Source organism: Thermobia domestica, chromosome 16 (assembly GCF_964235325.1).
Source record: "Thermobia domestica chromosome 16, izTheDome1.hap1.1, whole genome shotgun sequence".
NCBI lineage: Eukaryota > Metazoa > Arthropoda > Insecta > Zygentoma > Lepismatidae > Thermobia > Thermobia domestica.
Window position 1 is genome coordinate 181,878,372 of NC_137469.1, and position 20,796 is coordinate 181,899,167.

Consider the following 20,796-nt stretch of genomic DNA (forward strand, 5'->3'; position numbering starts at 1 on the left):
CTATTTGGAAGGCAGTATGAAAAATTTTGAGAGATGAATCCTTCGCCGTAGTCTAGGTTTCACCGATGACGACCGTTTTAATAGCTACACATTCAGGTTTAGTACGTTAATTGTCTGGTTACGGATTTCCAAATCTACATTCCAAGGAAGGAATTCTTCATCTTGCTGGTGCATTATTTCATCTTTACATTTTCTTCTGTGGTCAATATCACACACATTCACGTTCATCACGGTAAATATTCAAAGCACCCTTTACATAAATCATCCTCCCTTAATACTAAGTTTTGGCAGACACGCTGTACGTAATCCACATATTTTACCGCAAGATAAAATTTTTGTCTATATATTTTTTTTTTTTCTGTACATAATCCTCTTATGCCTTGTAGCACAATCAACACATTTAATACGGTCCTTACTGTAATAGGACTTCTCCATTGTTATTCACACAAACACTGTAATTAGTGCACTACAATGTCAAGTTACCAGTGAAAACAATTTCGATGCTTCCAGAGAACATTAGGACCATGTTCACGACACCGAATTATGTAATGAACTGTTTCGTGGTTGCAGCAGAACTTATTGAACACGTTACAACTTGCCGAGCAGATACCACTTCGCTTCTTGAACAAGTTCGAACTTGATGCGTAGAGTCACCAGAGGTTCTGCAATAATAAAATGAAGATTTTTTATTATTATTATTATTATTATTATTATTATTATTATTATTATTATTATGACAACTTACACAGAGATGACATTTTGGTTTTACTAATGATGGTAGACATCAAGTAATATTCACACTCAATGTTGCAAACTATCAATAACGCACAAGATAAAACCTTTTAATGAAATACATGTAAGTTTTCGGAAACTCACGTGATGTGGGGAAAATTGTGCTTCATATGATCTTTACAATCATTAATGAATACCAAATATCAAATAAAAACCACCTAGTGTCATTTGGAAACAAAAGTTCTACCTAGTTGACAACACTGCCAACCGAATTGCATCGCCTTTACGCACGTAAAAATCTCATAATGATACAAATCAATTTTCTGAAGTTTATCATAATGCATAGTTTCTGATTTAATGCGATATATATATATATATAATATGTATGTATGTATGTTCCATTGTTGCGAGCCGATTTTGGGTCCTGAGTTCGAAACCCTCTCGAAAACGAAACGGAATTCCACTCACGTTTATAGGAACTTCTCTACTTGATTTGATGTCAGGATTCAACTCTCAAAATTTTCAAGTTGCCTTGTGTACAGGAATTAAATGCCCATAGGAAATATTTATATTCCAAGTACAAAAATCAAAATTTCAGTAATTAATTGCGAAGGTTAGGGGCTGCAGCCGCATGAACGGTTAACGAATATTAAATACTTCGATACTTCTCCAATAGTTGTAAAATGTTCAGATTTTTCAGTGGTGCAGTTTTTGAGAGAATGGCGGTCAAGCATGGCATCTTAATGAAATTTTCGGCTTTTCATCATACTATAACGTAGGATGTAATAGTCAGAAACGTAAGTCCTTTACATTTTCGAGAGACCTTATCGAGTCGAGTTCGATGGTAGAAGGAGATAGTTGATATAGCTCGTTAGGGTAGAAATAAAAATGTTTGAAGTTAGCAAAATTTTCACCAAAGTTGGCAACATTACGAGTGAATTGTGCGATTCCTATTGGACCAACAGACGAATTTTTCCCCTCCACTGAAACACCACTACTTTATATTCTTTCTACTATTGCGATTATATTACTAAGTACACTCGTTTCTCTACAATAAAACTTAATTTGACATGTTTTTAAGTTTTTCGAGCAAACTGAGAGGAGGGCAGCCATTTTGGAAGGCTGTATATCGAAGGAGAATTTTCTTTCTGCAATATAGGTCTAATAATTTTGTATGCAGTTTCTCATTTTAAAAAATAAACTAAATCTATGACGGTCGTGTGGACCACCCTGGACGTTTTGAAATGGAATCACTGAGTAGAAAGAGAAGACAGGGACCTGAAATTACAAATTCGTGTAAGCGATAGAACTTCGAAAAACCTGGAAAAAATATGATGTAGATGATGCAGTTTGATTTTGAAGGAAATAGTCGTAGATTAAATCATATACGTTCGTTTTAATATAATAGGAATTGGAGTTAAGAATTCGCTGACGGAATGTCCTGGTTTCGCAAATGATGGAATTCATAAAATTGTACGTTCATAGCATTTCTCGTAGATTTTATAAGAATCCTGCTGTCCTTTACGGGAGGCCGGGGTAATAAGAGACACGGCCAAAAAATACCCTAAATATCAAATCAAAATTATATATATATATATATAAAATAAGTAATGCCAACATCAATACCTTTACTTTCCCACTCCACTTGCACTTATGAACTAATACGAGTTTTTATATTATTGTCATGCTATGAAAAAACGCCTTCACTTTGAACTTACCACAGAAGTTCATGACTGTTTTAAAATAAAATTTTATTGTGAAAAATGAGTTACAAATGTGGAAATGACTGCTATGTAACTTTGTGACCAAGAGTATGAAGATTGATGTGAAATTTTGAAAATGCTGAAACATTGCATTTCAGGTCAATTGAGGGCATGTCTCTTATTATCCCTTTTAGAAATTTTGAAGGGGTAATAAGATACAGCTGTCTCTTATTACTCCAGTTCAATTTTAGGTTTATTTAGCGCGTGTGACGAGTATAACCTGCTATTTTTTGTATATAGAAAGTAAATAGGAAATGTCCTACTCTGGCAATTCAGAATCTGTGCATAGAAAGTGACAATGGAGAATATGTTTGGATCAACTAATTTCATCATCAAATAGTGAAAGTTTGCCAGGAGAAATTGATCCAAGCAGAGCAGAATCTTGCTTAGAAATGTATTACGCCGTATACTATGATCTTGATTGGTATATTGGGAGGGTTATTGCTTGCCCAGATGAAGGACCGTGCGAGGTTAAATTTTTGGAAAAAAAAAAAAAAAACACCTAAGTGCTTTCAATTGGCCTGCCTATGACATTCAAACAGTGACATCCAAATTTGTGTTTCATGGACCTATCAAACTGGATGGAAATGGGCCATTCCAGATTTCCAGAGGATAGCTCAAAAAAATTCGTTGTGTTTATAGCAAAGTGAAAAAGGACTTCTGAAACCAAAACAGACAATTCTTTTGGTAGGCCTAGGTGTTTATAGGACTATTGTTAATATTTGTTAAACTCATTCCTATGTGCCAACAATTCTTTTTGGCCTGTACACTTTTTCTGTTTAAGTGGTCCAGATTAAGATAATCAATAAGGCCTACCTGCTGTAATTATATTACGCTAAAACTTAAATTACATTTATGAGTTTTTTAAATGTTAACTTAGAGTTTACATAGGCTAGCATAACATTTTTAAACTCTTTTGTACATTTTTCATATGATCGTTCGACTGTACATCGTAAAAGGTTTGATATTTATCTTACATGTTTTTCGAAAATGTAGTTTTACATAGGCTACATTTTACATAAAATTTGATCAACAATAGATTTACAACATTTTTCAATATTCTCTTCTTGTATGATTACAATGTAATAGCTTTTTCAATCCATTTAAGTTAGCTAAAACTATTGTTCAAAGGCGTTTTTTCTTCATTAGGAACTTCATTTTCGACATTCTCCAGGAAATTTCTTGTCAGCATTCTTTTTTATTTAGTGTTGAGTTTTATCCATGATGTATCTAGATTCCGTGAAACGCAACTATACTTTGTTTCAATGGTTTTTGATATTTAATACTCAGGCAAATAAATTTTCCGAACGAACTATTGAATTTCATTTTTTAAATCTTGATATTTCGGAAACATATGTACGTATTTCAGATCCGAAAATAAATAAATTGTTCAGAATTGTCTGAAGGTTTTTCCTCAAACTACTACTCATTTTCTATTCTAAGTACATGAGTACTGAGAGCCCTGTCTCTTATTCCCCATTAGGGGTAATAAGAGAGACTGACTTTAACAAAATTCTTCAACAAAATTGTTTAACAAAATATTTTTTTTGGTTTGTGAGAAAGCAACTGGAAAAATGTGCTAATACATCAGCAGGTTTAATTTTTTTTAGTACTGTCACATATTTTTTTTTCTAGTTCCTCAAGAAATCAATGCAAGTGCAAGAATATTTTTTTGTCTCTTATTACCACAGCCTCCCCTACATAGTTAATTGTGTTACTCAGGTTAGCACTTATGGTTTATGTAGACAGAATTCCTGATCTATCTTCGTTGGGTGTAGAATCCCTTGCTAATACGGGTTCACGGCTTATGCAACCTCACTGGTCAAAAGGGAAAGTGTTTTTCACTGTATTCTCTTCTGTTTTTAGAATATGACATTCGTGATTACGTTGCACGTACAGATGCCTGCAGAGGTTTGTTCTCTTGGATAGAGATAATGTTTCTATTAATTTTTAAGAAATTGACTAATTACTGCACAATGTTCATGTCTTAAGTAAAATTTTGTATGTTGAAATGCATATAGGAAACTTAGAAGAAATCCAGGTTAGGATATGATGAATTTGTCTTGATTCAGTTACGTTATGCTGATAAATGTGTTAGTATTAATTTAAGATAATGAAAAAGAGTAATTTAAATAGTATAAATATATGAAAAGAAAACGTTATCTTTTAAGCAAAGACGAGATATTCTTAGCGTTTTCCTCAGTGTCCCTGATAACTTTGTGGTTGTATGAGCGGTTTTTGAAAAACAATCGTATTGGCGAATGTCTGCCACACAGTTAAATTCTTCGATGTTCGGTATTATGGGATTCAATAGCCACGAGTTACTCGTTGTCTGTGGTTGTGGTGTATGTTGGAGGGATTCCTGAAGTTGTTCACCACTGGTGTACTGTCCACTCACCAGTTACCGAATGCTCATTTCCTTCTAATTTCGCTAACATTTCTTCTCAATTTAAACTTCTACAGCGCCTATGCTCTTCCTGACTTCCACGTTTAACTATCGCGATTACAACTAGCAGGCTGCAAGAAAAAGCACACATATTTGTTCACCAACCAAAACTCTTTCATATATGTGTCCGTCTGTCTTTCTCAACAAGTACTTGGTGGTAGAGGATCAAACCGGAAATGTTAGAAATCAATCATTTTGCTTTTGAATGTTGATCAATGTAGAGTGGAAGCGGTAATAGATAAGAGAAGCGATTTTCTGTAATAAATTAAGCGTCCTAAAAATATACTGCATCTCATTCTAATCTTTCTGCTAAAACCAGAAGTGGTAGAAATCTGCTATTAATTCCGGTTTCAGCGTTTAATTAGAGATAATATCTCGACTCATTTTGCTTATCTAATAGTCGCCCTCAGAACATTATTACGATCAACGCATCAACTTCCTTCTCTTATATCTAGATTTGTCAGAAGTTTATTCCATCAATTTATCTCTATAGAAGGGCCAGCAAGAGATGGTCTCTGAAGTTTCTTACTATATGCGGAGGGAAAATGCAGCCCCTACTTCGGTGCTAGTGTTACCAACCACGGTCACTCTGTCTTACACCATCAATTAAATTGCCATTATAGATGCACCGAGGAAATCCTTGACGCGTGAGTAGTGACAACGCCGCTTCTAGCTGTCAGAGATCTTCTCTTGCTGGCTCTTGTATAGCCTAATTTAAGATGTTTTATTTCTGTATAGTGGCTAGTTCGGGCTTTTGATGGCGAAACATGCTCTTCGGCTAACAAACAGTAAACGTCTCGTAACAGTGGTAGTCAAGACGAGTTAAATGTGTTTTGTTTAGAGCAGCATCATATATGTAGTAGGTAGACGTCGGTTTCACTTAATATATATAATAAAGAAATGAAATTATTTATTAAACGTCTCGTGTTTACGTCCTTCAGGCTGAAGGAAACAGATGATAATTGAAGTGAATGTGAGACCGAACGGTAGAACTCGTACAAAACCTACGGACACTATGACACAATAACGAAAAGTCGTCATGCCTTTTTGTGACATCTCATCTTTCAACCTTTTCCGTGTCTATATTGTTCCACAGGGTGTCTATCAGTTACGAATATCACGAAAAAGTAACGAAATTTAGTTTGGGGTCACGATTTTTTTTTTTAATTTTTCTTTTATGTTATCTGTACTAATATAAATACGAACTGGAAAAATTTGTTCAATAGAACATCAAAATTCACCACCAAAATTGTCTATGGTCGGCTTTAGACGCTGCCAAATCTCTAGCAAAGCATGTTTCTATCGCATGCATGAAGATTCGGCCTAATTCGTGCCCAAATTCCCTTTTGAGAATGTTACGAAATTTTATGGTTTGGTAAAGAAAAGGTCACGAAAAAGTCACGAAATTTCATTTTGGAATTTTAGTAGACACACTGTTCAGCTCTTTAACGAGTGCCATTGAGGTCTGGAGGGGCCACGAACAGTTTAGGGGGAGGGGCAGGCCCCCCTAGCCTACCTCTGTTTGCGGGCCTGACTGGTTCCAGCTTTTTGTATAATAGTGTTGTACAACAGTTAAACATATAGTGTACCTTGCTTTTCCATTTTCCAGCCGAATCTCTCAGTAGCAGACATCGTTGTTTGGAGCACCATCTTCCCATTAGCTACGGACAGTGGCCTCAGCAAAGAAACTATCTCACGGTATCCCAAAGTTGAGGAATGGTTTCAGCGGATTCAGGGACAGGAACCTGTGAAAGTAAGTAACATGTTATCTATAAAAACATATGTTTCACGTTTTTTAGCAAATAAAAAATGCTCTTACCTTTGCTACGTCAAAAAGTATTCGACTTTTTAGCGCAACATAAATGAGTACTTTGTTTATTTAATGTAAAATACGAGGGATCCTGAAAAATTCCTAGGTGTGCCCTGAATGAGTACTTATAAAGGGATGCAGTTATGCAATGTATTCGCTCAGACTGATGCACTCGGTACAGCGATGTTTTTCTAGGCCTTGCTTTTCGTTTTTGGTTGGGCTGAAACCAGGTTTCCCAAGAATGTACTTTGAAGTGTTTCTTCAAGTTTCGGAACAAACAATAACCATAGGAGCCGAGCCACAACGTGGAACGTGAGAGTTGGACAGTTATCGCGCAAAATGAGAATCCTCTTGGACAATTTTTCGTCTTAATTGGCCTGTGCAGTTGGTCCAATAGATTAGCATAATGCTCACAAGAGTTCCGAGATAGGTAGTCCACCAACAGAATACCTTCTTTGTCCTAGAAAATTGAAGCTATAAATAATCTCTGCTGGTTCTGGGAGCGAAAGGTCTTTGGAGAGGAAACTTGGAGTGGCGCCCATCGAATAACTGATACTTTGTCAGAGTATTATATATATAGGGTGGCTCATTTTAATCTTCCTACGGAAATATCTTGAAAATGGTTGATGATAAATGAACCGAACAAAAATTCGAATAAGAAATGGCATGGAGCACATCGGATGGTATTGTCGTGGTCTCCCCCAGGGCCGCCCTTCATGGGGGCTCAAATTCAAAAGTTTAAATGGAAACGTGGGGCGAGTGATATCCTCGTTCGATAGATCTTTAAAAACTAAAGATTACTGTAGCAAAAGATTTATCATATCGGTCACAGTTTTCAAAATGGCCACCAAGACATAGTGCCTGTATCAAATAAAACGTCTAGTACCACTAATATGAAAACAGTTGGAGATAAATGAACAGAACAAAAGTGAAGCAATGAGGCAAGTTGAATGATGCTGTATCGGTATCCCCTAGGGCCGCCTTTCATGGGGATTTGTTTGGTTCGTACAAGCGTTATCGTTATGGAAGTTACATAATATTAACAATATGCTATATGTAAGAGTAATATAAGCACATATCATGAAACTAATGATTGATTTCTTTTTTCTCTTCATTACAACATAACCAAATTGAGTTCAAATTAAATGAAATATTTCAGTTTAACGTCCCACAATTATGCCCTTCAAGCTAAAGGAGAAGGATGCAATAAAAACAAAAGTAACGAAAAATCTACATAAACCTGTCTTTCTGTGAAGACTACTGAAGAATCAGTAAGCAAGAGGGTGAAAATTGCAACATCGCTTTCTTTTTCAGCAGGTCAACTCGAAGGCCACCGTCAACTGGAAGGACTTGTTGAATTATCCCTCCCATGTAACAAAGAAACACGCGGTTTCCTTCAATGGTGTTCCGCTTCCTTTGTAGCCGCTTGGGGACGGTTTGAGCGATTTTACTATATCTCAAGGACACTTCATGGATCCGGAGTTATCTTCAGTGTTGAAATGGTTTGTCTTTAAAACGAGCTATCTATGATTCCGTAGTACTGTGTGAAGGGCACTTCTAATGTTTGTGACATCTCATGTGAATATTCTTTGCAGACTTCAGAGAATTATAAAACTTCGAAATTGCTGAAGCTTTCACCATCACTGCTTCAAGTATATATATATATATATTTTTTTTTTAAAGTTACATTAATCATAAGAAACTTACTTGTACCATCATATCTTAAGATATAAAGCCACAATTCAGTGCAGAGTACAATTATATGTACGTTGTATTGAATTCAGATGTGTCGTGGAGTATGTGAAGTTAAGATATAATTCGTAAAAATGACCTCTCATAATCGCTATATTATTATTATTATTATTATTATTATTATTATTATTATTATTATTATTATTATTATTATTATTATTATTGATAAAGATCATTTTACTCGAAATATTTTTTTGCGTTGTTTCCTAAACTACATTTAGCTACATCTAACTACGGAGTGGTTCATACGTAAGACTGGAATCGGGGGGTGGATAGAGGTAGGCTTAATGAAGACGTGAAAATGTGAGAGATATGAATATTTTTGTGGAAGCTAAAGAAATTTTAGAAATAAGCTAGAAAGGGTGCGGAAGCGTATATTTGAACAATTGGAAATGTGGATGCTGTCGGTTTCTTGTGCAAATAAAGATTTTTTTTTTCTCCTTATTGTTGACTGGACTGAATAGAAAGACTGCTGGCTACTTACTATGCACTAGCTCTCACAACTTATCAAAATCAACTAAATTTGCATTGTTGATAAACGAGTATGTGAATTGAACGTAACACCCTTTTTCAACATTGAAATTCATGAAATTGAACCTTTGTTTAAAGAGTGACCCAAACCATTATTCGTGTACTCTGACACGAGGAGGCATACTTGAGAAACATAAGCATTTGCTTTTGAAATTCTTAAGTCATTACACGGTCGCTTATACTGAGCTTTCGTTTTTACTTGTGGTAATGTGTTCTGCGTTCAGTTTCAAATGTTATAGTCATGTTAAATGGTGATAATGCATTATTATTATTATTATTATTATTATTATTATTATTATTATTATTATTATTATTATTATTATTTTATAGAGTGAAATTCACACTGGTAGCTTCACTCTGTATGTTACCAGTGATGGGGACACAGTGGCTCAGTGGTAGAGCGTTCACATATGGTGCATGGGATCCTTGATTCGATCCCAGCTCGCGCCAAGTAAACTTTGTGGTGGACAAACACCATGTACGTGGGTTTTCTCGGAGTTTTCCCATTTCCTTCCACATTCTTCATTCCATTTCATTCATTTCTCATCATCAGCGTCAACTTTTGCCTAGCCGGCATAACCGTTGACGTAAAACATAGTTACTTGTGACGTAGATTCCATTTGGTATCAACTTAAACTGAATATTAGAGTAATTGAAACGTCGTAGGGCTTCGTAAGCTAAACCGGAATGAGGATATACAACGTAATTGTAGCGCGATCTTAGTGTGCAGTAGTCTAGGTAGAATGGGATAGTGTAGTGGTTTGTGCACCTGAATTGGAGTCCGAAAACTGTGGCTCGATTCATAGTACAATTTCACGTTTCTACTCTCTCCTGTTTGAATTTTCAATCATTTACTTTGTAGTGTACATTTTATGCTACCACTTTCAGGAACAGGTAGGAGAGAAGCTAGTTGGCTTGTTCTATACAGGTTGTTCTGTGTTTATTATTATTATTATTATTATTATCATTATTATTATTATTATTATTATTATTGTTATGTTATTACAAGTACTATGTTGTAGCGTGTTGCTGATTAAAATATAGTCATGTCTTGTACACATGCACTTGTAACCTATGTAGGTCGTGTCTCTTTCTGTATAACACACCACTCTTCAAATTGCGTACAGTTTTTCTGAAGTTGTGAGTTTTTGTGTAATTGTAATAATGCAAAAATTGTTTAGAAGTTGGGAAAAATTTCGATCGTATGATGGAAAGCTAGAAGAATCGCAAAAATATCGGTATTTAAGAATAGTCATAATCTTGCTAACTTTTGAAAATAAATACTTACATTTTAATTGAATTCCGCTGACTTTGGTCTGGTTGTTTGTAGCCGAATCAGTCGTTAGTTCAATTAACAAAGCACATCGATGAACGAGAACCTTGATGAAATTTATCTGTGACTCAATAGTTTTATGCATTTCCAGAGACGTACACATTACCTTTGATGTGAAATATAAGTTTAGTATTTGAATATGTTAATGTATCCTCCGAACAGCTGAAGATAAAAATTAGTCTGTTGAAAACATGCTTGGTGTTGTATCAGCCGTTGCAAGGAGTTTAAACAAATTGTGTATTTTAGAGAAATATAAACAACTCTTTTGTGTTCCATTGTGTGTTTCTCTGACAATTGATGATAAAAATAGCATTGTCTTGTAATGAGATAAAACTAGAATAACTTCCATACTAGGTTGAAAACATTTAACACAAACTACTATATGTATTAAAATATTTAAGAAATAATCAATAACAAAGAAGAAAAATTACCAAGACATGTAAAAGTAAGATTTATGTAACGCATTGTCAGTTCTGTTAACTTCATTGCTGTGAAAACTTGCGATGTATTCCTTATATGTTACAAAGCTTAGTGTAATGAGAGTTAAAAGGGAAAAGAGATGCAGTGGGTAATGTGCTTGCTTTGCATTTGCCAAGTCTGTTTTCATATCTTTGTCAGTTATAATGGCGAATGACTTCTATGATTGTACGATTTTCTTAGTCACGACATATATGTAGAATTGATGACTGTCACGTCCGGTTCTTTCAATAGTGTATTATAAATATTCTCAAACATTTAAACTTGGTACTGTATTCTGAAGCCTCAGGTGGAAATTTTTAGTGAAAAGAAATCAACTTTGACAGATTTATAATTAATATATTTGGAGCTAAAAGTCAAACGATCACATATTTTAATTCGGTTGATAATAATTATGGACTTAGTATATTGTATTAGGTTTTTTTCAGTATATTGTAGTTAAGTTCTGTACATATACTAAGTTTACCATGGAATATATTGTGTTATATACATTTATATGTGTATAGCTGCAACGAAGGAATCCTAGCTTGGTATATTCGATGTAAGAGAGAGGAAGAACAATACCAAAGGGAGGAAGGCACTATTATTTCTACTAAATACTTAGTTGTCGAAACTTTTTTTTTTTTAAATACATAAACCCTCAATGGTAGAGCTCTTACCTCTGATGCGAGAGGTCCCTGGTTCAAACTCCGACCAAGTAATTTTGTGGTGGACAACATTTAGCTCGCGGGTTTTCTCGGGGTTTCCTTCCACTGTCTCATTCCACCAGTTATTTCATCATTTATTTGCTTTAACCGTCGTCTCCCTTAGCCTAACAGGCATAATCGTGGGGCGTTAAATTCAAAGATTTCATTTCAGTTTTTAATTGTTTCTTAAAATTTAACACTATTTTTTAATTCATTTCTCAAGCATATGCTCTGTTTGTCGTGTGCTCTCCTCCCTCCCCTGTCTCCATCTCTTCTTCAAACGAATAAATTAAAATATACTTGTGAACACTTTCCAACATTGAAATATATATATAAATTTACTCTCGAGTGTGTATACAAACCGACAGTACCACGTTTTAATATCCCTGTTACGACAAACTTATGCACGAATTGGAATTTAGGGTCTCCCACATTTTCATTTTCCTCTTCTTGTTCTTTTTTAAAATTAAGGGTAATCTTAGAATGTTTCACGATTTTGCATACAGTTGCTGAGCAGATAACGTATTAGTACGATCTAGTCAAAATCCAAAGCGATGATTAGATTATATGCAAATAATAATTTATTATATGAATTTTTATAAGAACGTTGTTTATTATAGTAGCAGTTATCGATTACACCAACGCGCCACTCTTTAATTTTTTTTTTTTTTTTTTTTTTTTGTTGGTCAAAAACAACAGAGCATAGTTCGTAAGAACTGATGACTTCTAAGTGTGAGATTTTCTGTGTATAGCACAATGCAAACACTACACTTAATTATGGTCTGAACGGAAGAGTGCGAAATTGGGGAAATGTAGGATTGATATGAGAATTTGGTTCGGCAGATACCTCAAGATTCATTTCAAAGCAATCGCCGTCCATCCTCCCCCCCCGCCTCCACACGCACATACATTCACTCTTACTTTTCTTTTTCAGTCGAAACAACGTAACTTTTTATTACGTGTGTGCGGTACAATGAACATTGTAGCCCCCTTTCCTGCGACAGTAAGCGTATTTTTTTCCTTCTGTTGTCTCTTCCCCGTCGACAAGTTGTTCAAATGACTTATTGAAGGAATGGAATGTTACAAGATTTAAAAAAAAAAAAAAAAAAAAAAAGCCTTTTCGTATTCATGGAAGTCGAAATAATTGTCAATAGTTTGGATATGAACGAGAATTGATTTTTAAGAACTATGTTTTTAAGCCTCAGTGCTCCTTGAAAATTGATTCTTACTTATGGATCCGAAATATTGGAAGCTATCTCAACTTCTAGGAGTACAAAAACATTACTAATTATTTTTAAGTTGTTCAACCCTTGAAAGCTAAACATCTTAGGGTTACAATATATATATATATATATATATATATGTGTGTGTGTGTGTTTGTTTTTTCTAAATAATCATTAAGGACCTATGTATAATTGAAGCGAGCGTGGTGAGCTTCCGTCATTCATTTCAACTGGAATGTGTGTGTCTGTCTATCCGTTTTGTTCCACGATAGTTTTAGTAAAATTATCTAATAATATTAAAACTTGGAATGTACCTTTCTCCAATCTTCAGAAATAAACTTTTGCTTAGGGCTTAAATCCATCAATAATACGGGCGTTGAAAGGAGGTAAAATCCATCCTACATTACAATTTGCACATATACATACGAAACCACACGTAAAAATGATTCGTTTTTGATAAAACGTGGTGTATATTTTCGTTAGAAAATCTGTCTTGCAACTAGTTTGGATGACTAGTCCAACTTCCAACTAGACAGTTATTATATTATGTCCGTATCTCAGAATCCCTTAAAGTTAAAGGCATTGAACTTTTCACTTAAAATAATTAACACATGTTTAAGCGTTTAACATACAATGAAATTAAAAGGGTGGAGGTAGTTCACGAAGATACGAGGCGTTCGAATTTCGTGCGCGATTTTTCAAATTCAGGGGCGACAGTGGCTCAGTTGTAGAATGCTCACCTCTGGTGCATGGGATCCCTGGTTCGATCCCAGATCGCGCCAAGTGAATTTTGTGGTGGACAAACACTGTGTGCTTGGGTTTTCTCGGGGTTCTGTTTCTCCCCACTTCTTTCATTCGACCATTTCTCATCTTCACAATCTCCTTTAGCCTAGCCGGCATAAGCGTGCGGCGTAAAACGTAAAAGATTTCATTACGTTTCATGTTCGAATTAACCTTAATTTGTGAAAGGTAGAGGATTGAGGAATGTAAAACATTACTCGTAATAACATTTAAATCATTCTTCCCTTTACCCCAGGGCATAACTGACGCGTTAAACTTCTATATTGTTTTGAAACGTAAGGACAAAATGGTTACATTGCTCTTCTTTGAAACGAACGTGTTTGTTGCATCATATTTGTTTCGTGCATGCAATATGGAGCTGATGCAATACTTAGTGCAGAAAATACGTTTATACTGTGCATCATAATAGCCATCCACTGCGTAAAAATGACAGCGATATCAGTAGAACATCGGGTTAAATGTTGTGAAGTGAATTCAGTAGCAAAGATGGCTAGAGATTGGTAGAGGAGTAATCTAATGTTATTTTCTGAACTTCATAAATTAATTCCTTATATCGGAGAATTTAAATAATGTGGGCTTCAGTTTCGACTGGTATGTAAATAAGTGTTTCTGAAATACGAATAAAGTAGTGAGTTAGGATAACAAAAAGAAAATTGTTTTATATATTTTATGTTGTGAACGATATTCATTGCAGGTTGCTGTGGCCAGATTGTTTCCAAAAGGAGGTGGTGTAGATGCGTGTAAGTCGTCACTTATGTCTGTGTGGGTGCCAGTTCCTGCTGTAAGGCATGGATGTTCAGAAAACCAAGAGAGGAATTATCCTACATTGGAACATCGTGTTAGTAGCCCAGGATCAGATGTAAGTTCATTCTTTTTAACTTGTGGATATATAAGTTCAGAGCAGCCCTCTAGTCCTAGTTAGTATCTTTCGTACCAGAATTTTTAAAATCGATCAGTATTAATATATTAACGTAAGATCAAAGTAAACGTAGTAAGAGTAACAATTTGATGATGAAAATAGACAAGGACACATATAAAATCAATTACTTCTGTTATATTCACTCTGACTGAAATACTGATAGGCTAGATACGAATAACAAAAAGCATTAATATTAAAAAGTGTAAATCCAAACAGACATTTATATTGTGTTTACATTATTTCTCCCCTACACTATCATTACATAATTCTACAGATTATTGTGACTGGTGTTCTTACATCTTAACTGTAAATGGTATTAGGCTATTTAATGCAAGAATTGAGTAGGATACGGGATAATTTTTGTTAGGAAGAACACAGAAAAATCATGGAATTAACTAACATTCTTCAGCCAAACCAAAGATATGAGTGAGAACAGAGTTAACGAATATTGAAAGTAGTGAAATAAATTCGTTAAATGGGCTATAGTAAAATAACTTCCAGCATCAACAAAAGTCGATTGTTTTCATCCGTTATTTGTCTACACCAGCGTTTCCCAACCGGTGTGCCGCGGCACAGTGGTGTGCCGCGAATGGGTCACTGGTGTGCCGCGAGGAAATCGGAACAAAATTATTAATTCTATAGCAATCAAATTGCAAGACATACAGAAAAAGGTATATTTGTATTTCAAATTATTACTATGAATCTAAAATTTAAAGTTTCATACTGTGTTACTTTTCTGTAGAACATTTTTCTGTACATTTCTAATTTTGAAAAAAAGTATTTGTTATCATTGTTATGACCATTATTGCTTCTTTATTGTTGCAGACTATTTCGTAACTTGAAATTTTAAAATATTATTCAATCCTTCCGGCAAAGTAAACATGCATACGAATTACCTATATTTGTGTTTTAAAAGTAAAAGAGATTCGTTTGTTCGTTCGTTATTTAGTGATCCTCCTTCTTAATGAAAGGTTGGATACAGTTTTCGAAAAAAAAAAGTGTATTTTTAACAACTTGAGCCCTATATCTGATTGTAATTGTTTTCTATTTTTAAATTAAAATGAAAAATAAGCATAATGATTTACCACGGGGAAAAAAACAGTGGTCTAGCTTTCTTCTCTGTGAGAAGGATGTCAGTAATCAGACAAAAATAATACAGTATTTTATATTTTCAAATAATAATAATAATAATAATAATAATAATAATAATAATAATAATAATAATAATAATAATAATATGTGTGCCGCGAGAATTCAAGTTACCCTGAAGTGTGCCGCAAGTTGAAAAAGGTTGGGAAACGCTGGTCTACACATAGGATATTATAAAAAGGAAAACCGACTCGAGCAAGTATACAAATCAAACTAGTGGTTACTACTATGAAGGCTAACACCTTAAAATATCAATATAAAACGCTAATATCTTAAATGACTAGAAAATTTTGTGGTATGTCCGGTATTTGATGCTCGTGTACTTAGGAAATTGCATAATAACGATACGAAGGATCCGTGGATGAATAGGAGTGCTGAAATAGTTAAATTATATCTATACTGTTGTATGAAAGAGAGGAGTGAGTCCTGAACCTTCAATAATACTATAGGTAGAAATGAGAAATTTGAACATAATACTCCTTTTGCCACGGAAATAAAAGATAAGAAAAAATCGTTTGAAAAACATACTCTAATGGGTAAAGAGAAGGGGTTTAGATTTTCTGCTAGGAATTGGGTATCTTACGAAATGCTGACATTAGAGAGAGAAAACTGGGCAAATAAATTCTTCATTAAAAATAAACATTTCACCATTTTCGAAAATTTTGCTACTAAGGGAAAAATGGGTAATGTTCAAATTTCCTTTTCTGTATAATTAAGTACTGAGTGCAAAGAATCGCTTAAGTTGGAGGTGTGAAATTAGGTATACAGACCCTTAACTAAAACTAATAAAGTGGCCCCACGTAGCGTAGTCTCTAACGCTCTCGCCTTCGGTGCGAGCGGTCCCGAGTTCGATTCCCGGTGGGAGCACTCGTTCGAAAAAATGGAAAAAGCTTTTTCAGGCTAGTCATCCTGAATGAAGTTTTCCTCATTCATACCAGGCAAATGCCGGGGTGGTATCTAAGTTATTTTTCCCAGGCCGATTCCTTCTTTCTTTTTCTCCATTTCTGTAATAGCGAAATTTCTCCTCTTTAGTCATTAAGTGCTAAATGCGAAGACTCGCTTAGGATGGAGATGTAAAATTTGATGTGCGAACTCTTAAAAATAAAGGAATATGTGTGTCATGGAATTCCTTTTCCGAAAATTCCATCACAAAAAACAGGAACGTCTCTACGATACTGGATTTTAATTTATTTATTCAGAAAGTGCCCAATGTGGAGATTCACTGAAGTTAAAGTTGTAAATCTGGCACACTATCTCTTCATTAAAAATTACTAAAAAAGTGTGCAAGCGTTTTTGAAAATTCTGCCTTTAAAGGGGGAAAGAGGAACAGTTTCTCAAAAAGTGCCGAGTTAATGTTGGAAGTGTGAAATTCGGGAAATAAAATTTTAAGAATAAGGGGATACTTTCTTTTAGCGTTCTGGAAAATTCTGCTGCTAAAGAATGAAACGGGAGAAAGTTCTACAATATTCAAATTTTCAGTTATTCAGAGTTTCATTATCATTGAATTCATCCGTGCAACCCAATGCTGTGACTTGTGACGGACTGTGATTGTTGACATAGACTGTGCGACGTGCTGCTTAAGTTATTCGTTGCTTGTACCGGAGTCACACTACGTACGGTGAGACAAAAACTCAAAAAGCTACATTAAATTTTTAAAGTATTTTCCTCGGACTAATTAGCTATCAATATGTGTTGGTTACTACCTGGAGCCATCAGAACTTTAGTTTGAGAAGGCTATGTTGGTTGCAAGACATTGGGGAGTCGTCGTAATATGAAAAAGTGAAAAACAAAATATTTAAATTTACTACATGTAATAATAATAATAAAAAAAAGTATAGTTTTCCATTATTTGAGTTGATCGTAATGTTTTTATCTGGTCAACATATAATATTAGAAGTGATATATATATATTTTTTTTTAACATTTATAATCAGAAATGAGAAAAGTTGGAACTGAAAAATTGTGGAAATAATGAGTTACAGAGACTTCCATTCACACTACAGTTCTGTTAGCGTCCTTGTGTCTCGTTCATTCCATGGTTAAATATCACTTTGATTTGTGCAGAAAGAGCCCCTACCGTGATTAGGTGCATAAGCTTGTAAACTTTGAATCCGGAGCCCGAAATATCCTACAAACATGACCTAGCCCGTTCGGGTTCTTAGTATGTAAATAATGTACTGGAGATGTGAATATTTTCCGATGCATCATTCTTCCTGAGGATGCGAATAATAATTGATCAGTTCAAAATGACTGTGATGACGCCGAAGATTTGTTTAGGATGTCGAAGAAGTGAGTAGAGTTGTGCTTAATTCCTTAGAGATTGATTCACCATAGGTATTCTGTCCGTATTGGCAGGTCACTTGCCGCAGCTGAGAAGCTTCCATGCTCTACGGTCCTCCGCTAACCTCTTCGTCTTCACGTATGATCTTTCTGTTTTTATATCATTCATTAATTGTAGTCTCCTCCGTCCCCTCCCTCTCTTTTCCGCCACCATACCCTCTATGACGTCCCTCATGATACAATTTCTTCTTAGGCGATGTCCCAACCAGTTTCTCTTCCTCTTCTTAATAATATCATGCTTTCCAATGCTCCTATATTTCCTATTTTTCCTATATATTTGCATCTCTTCCTATAAATCCTATATTTCCTACATTTTAACGAAACTTTCTATATTTTTGTGGCATTGCTACTTCCACTTGTAAAAATAACAGAAGAAAATGATGGTTTTATCTCCACAGTAAGGTGATTGAATGGAGACTTTTCTGTGTTTCGTCCTTTCCTGCTTATTGTCTAAAGATAATTACCAAACAATATACAGTTAGCGCAAAAATTATTCATACATTTACAAAATGAAACAGAATATAAACTAGTTTCGTCATACTCATTAAAAAGTTCTATGGAATAGTGATTTTAAACACTTATAAATAATTTATTTAGGTGTATCAATACTTTTTGCACTAATTGTATGCAAATAATTGTAGAATATGTTACACATAGTCAAATCTTACCTTAAAAGCACCAGCTGCAGAATGTTTACATTTTAGATTTTACTTAGTGATGAAATTATTCACATATTGGAGACGTATACGTACAAACATTGACTTTCTGATGCAGAACCTTTTTACATCTTCCTTATGGTCGTTGCTTGGTACTGGTGAGCTATGTACGAAAACACTAAGGAACTCGTATAAAATTTTGCAACGAGATAATTACGAATTTAGTTACATTTAGAGTAGAATGTATGTTGATATAACAATTGGTATAATTTCCATGTGATTTTTTTATTTCCTCCTATTAAATAATTGAAATGTTTCTTTCAATAGGTAGAAATATTGTTATATGAGTTTCTTTGTTCCTCCTTCTTTCAAAATGTTCCACGAAATAACTTCCATGAAGAGTGCGTGTTTCAAAGAGAGCTTTGAATTCTTGTTTCAATACTTCGATGGGTCCAAACATGTGACTTTTCGTGGTGACTTGTGACTCAGTATTTTAGAATCATGCAAGCAGAATATGTACTGGAACCAAAATAATGGAAACACCGAAGAAAATTCAACAAATTTGATTAATACGGTGTTGGATCGCCTTTAGCCTGCAGAACAGCTGTGATTCGTCGACAAATGAAAACATACAAGTTATGAATGGTTTCCAGAGAAATATTAAACCATTCCTCGTGCAGTGCTACCAGCGAAGGTGGAGGAAGATATCTGCTCCGGAACTGACCACAAATGTTCAATCATAATGAGACATTGAGATTATATTGTATTCATTCTGATGTTCACGAAATCACGTCCCAACGGCTCTAGCGGTATGACTTGGTTTATTACCATCTCGGAAAATTATATCATTGTCCGAAAGCATGTTGGTCACTTAATATGTTCACAAAATCCTGTGAGCGTGATCACAGGACCCACAGAATACCAGAGAACTACGACGCACAGCCATGTTTTACGGTAGGGAGGTGACCGTTCGGGACGTGGTCGTCCGTCATGTAGTAACACTGTATGCTGTTAAAAATAAGGTGAAAGAGACCTTACCGGACCATATTATGAGTTTGTATCGACGACAGTTCACTCTGCATATTCTCGACTCTGTTTTCTTAGCACTGAAGCGTTGTTAACGGCAGTGTTTTATCCAGTCGCCTCGGTTTTGGAGGGGAAAATGAAATGAAATGAAATCTTTGTTTTACGTCCCACGCTTATGCCGGTTAGGCTAAAGGAGACGGTGATGATGAGTAATGAATGAAATGGTGGAATGAAGAAAGTGGGAGGAAACGGGAGAACCCCGAGAAAACCCACGCACACGGTGTTTGTCCACCACATTTTGGAGGGGGAATCTGTAGTTCTAGAGGGGGGAGCCCATTAATAATGTACCTTTTGCAACCAGGGTTGGCTGGTTTAAACCATGGTTTAAATTCGTAATTTAATACCTCAGATTTAGCGTAGTGATTATGATACGTTAACCTTAAAATTTTATTTACAAATACATTTAAAGTAATAACAGGATTTTACCAATGGCTAAGGCGGGAGTTTCCCGATTTATATATAATTGTATAATGTCTTTACTTGTGTAACTGTTTATCTTTTTGTCCTTCTGAAATGACTCTTGGCAATTATATTAACAACTAGGCCTATATAAAGATCAGTACAACGTATTTTTATCAGGAGTCCTTCGTGAGTGAGTCGGCAATCGCATTTGTGACCAATTAGTCCAGGTTTCGTGTCGAAATTGACCATTTTTCTTGAATGAAGCCGAGAAGCGATTTGTATTACGCTTGAAGCTTATGTGACCCCTTCCAGCATAACCTTGTTGTTGCATATTAACACCAAGGCGAAACAAACTAATTTCTATCCATATCTAATATAAATACATAGAGTAAATTAAAAAAAAAAAAGGTTTAAACCAAAAAACCTGTTTTTTCTTTGTTTTGTTTTTTTCAATAAAAACCATGGTTTTTGCCAACCCTGTGTGCAACCCATACCTTCACGATATCCTATTCCTAATTCTCACCCGTTAGAGAGTAGCCTCACCTGCTATTTCTGAATCTTACATTAGTAAGCACATGTTAGTGAGAACTATTTACAAATCTCGTTTGGAGTTTTCTCATATGAAACTTAATAATTGGCGGAAAGCAAAAACTAGTGCACAATTGCAGCCGAATGTGACGATTGCGATAT

General features: G+C 35.0%; 2 protein-coding genes across 4 annotated transcripts in view; one reads left to right on the top strand and one right to left on the bottom strand.

Moving 5' to 3' along the window:
- The window catches only part of Lnpk (zinc-ribbon metal-binding protein lunapark), a 139,241-nt gene extending 132,600 nt beyond the window's left edge, over positions 1 to 6,641 (bottom strand). For both annotated transcript variants that reach the window (XM_081743331.1, XM_081743328.1), the window contains exon 1: positions 6,531 to 6,641. In XM_081743331.1, the coding sequence (XP_081599457.1) occupies positions 6,531 to 6,599 (69 nt within the window). In that variant the 5' untranslated portion in view covers positions 6,600 to 6,641. The remainder of the gene's footprint in view (positions 1 to 6,530) is intronic.
- Positions 1 to 20,796, top strand: part of MetRS (methionyl-tRNA synthetase 1) — an 86,203-nt gene that overhangs the window by 16,474 nt on the left and 48,933 nt on the right. Inside the window, exons 4-5 of one of the 2 annotated variants that reach the window (XM_081743326.1) lie at positions 6,551 to 6,694; positions 14,249 to 14,413. In XM_081743326.1, coding sequence (XP_081599452.1) covers positions 6,551 to 6,694; positions 14,249 to 14,413 — 309 coding nt within the window. Of the gene's footprint in view, positions 1 to 6,550; positions 6,695 to 10,854; positions 10,936 to 14,248; positions 14,414 to 20,796 lie in introns of those variants that run through there. The other variant, XM_081743327.1, reaches the window with a different exon arrangement.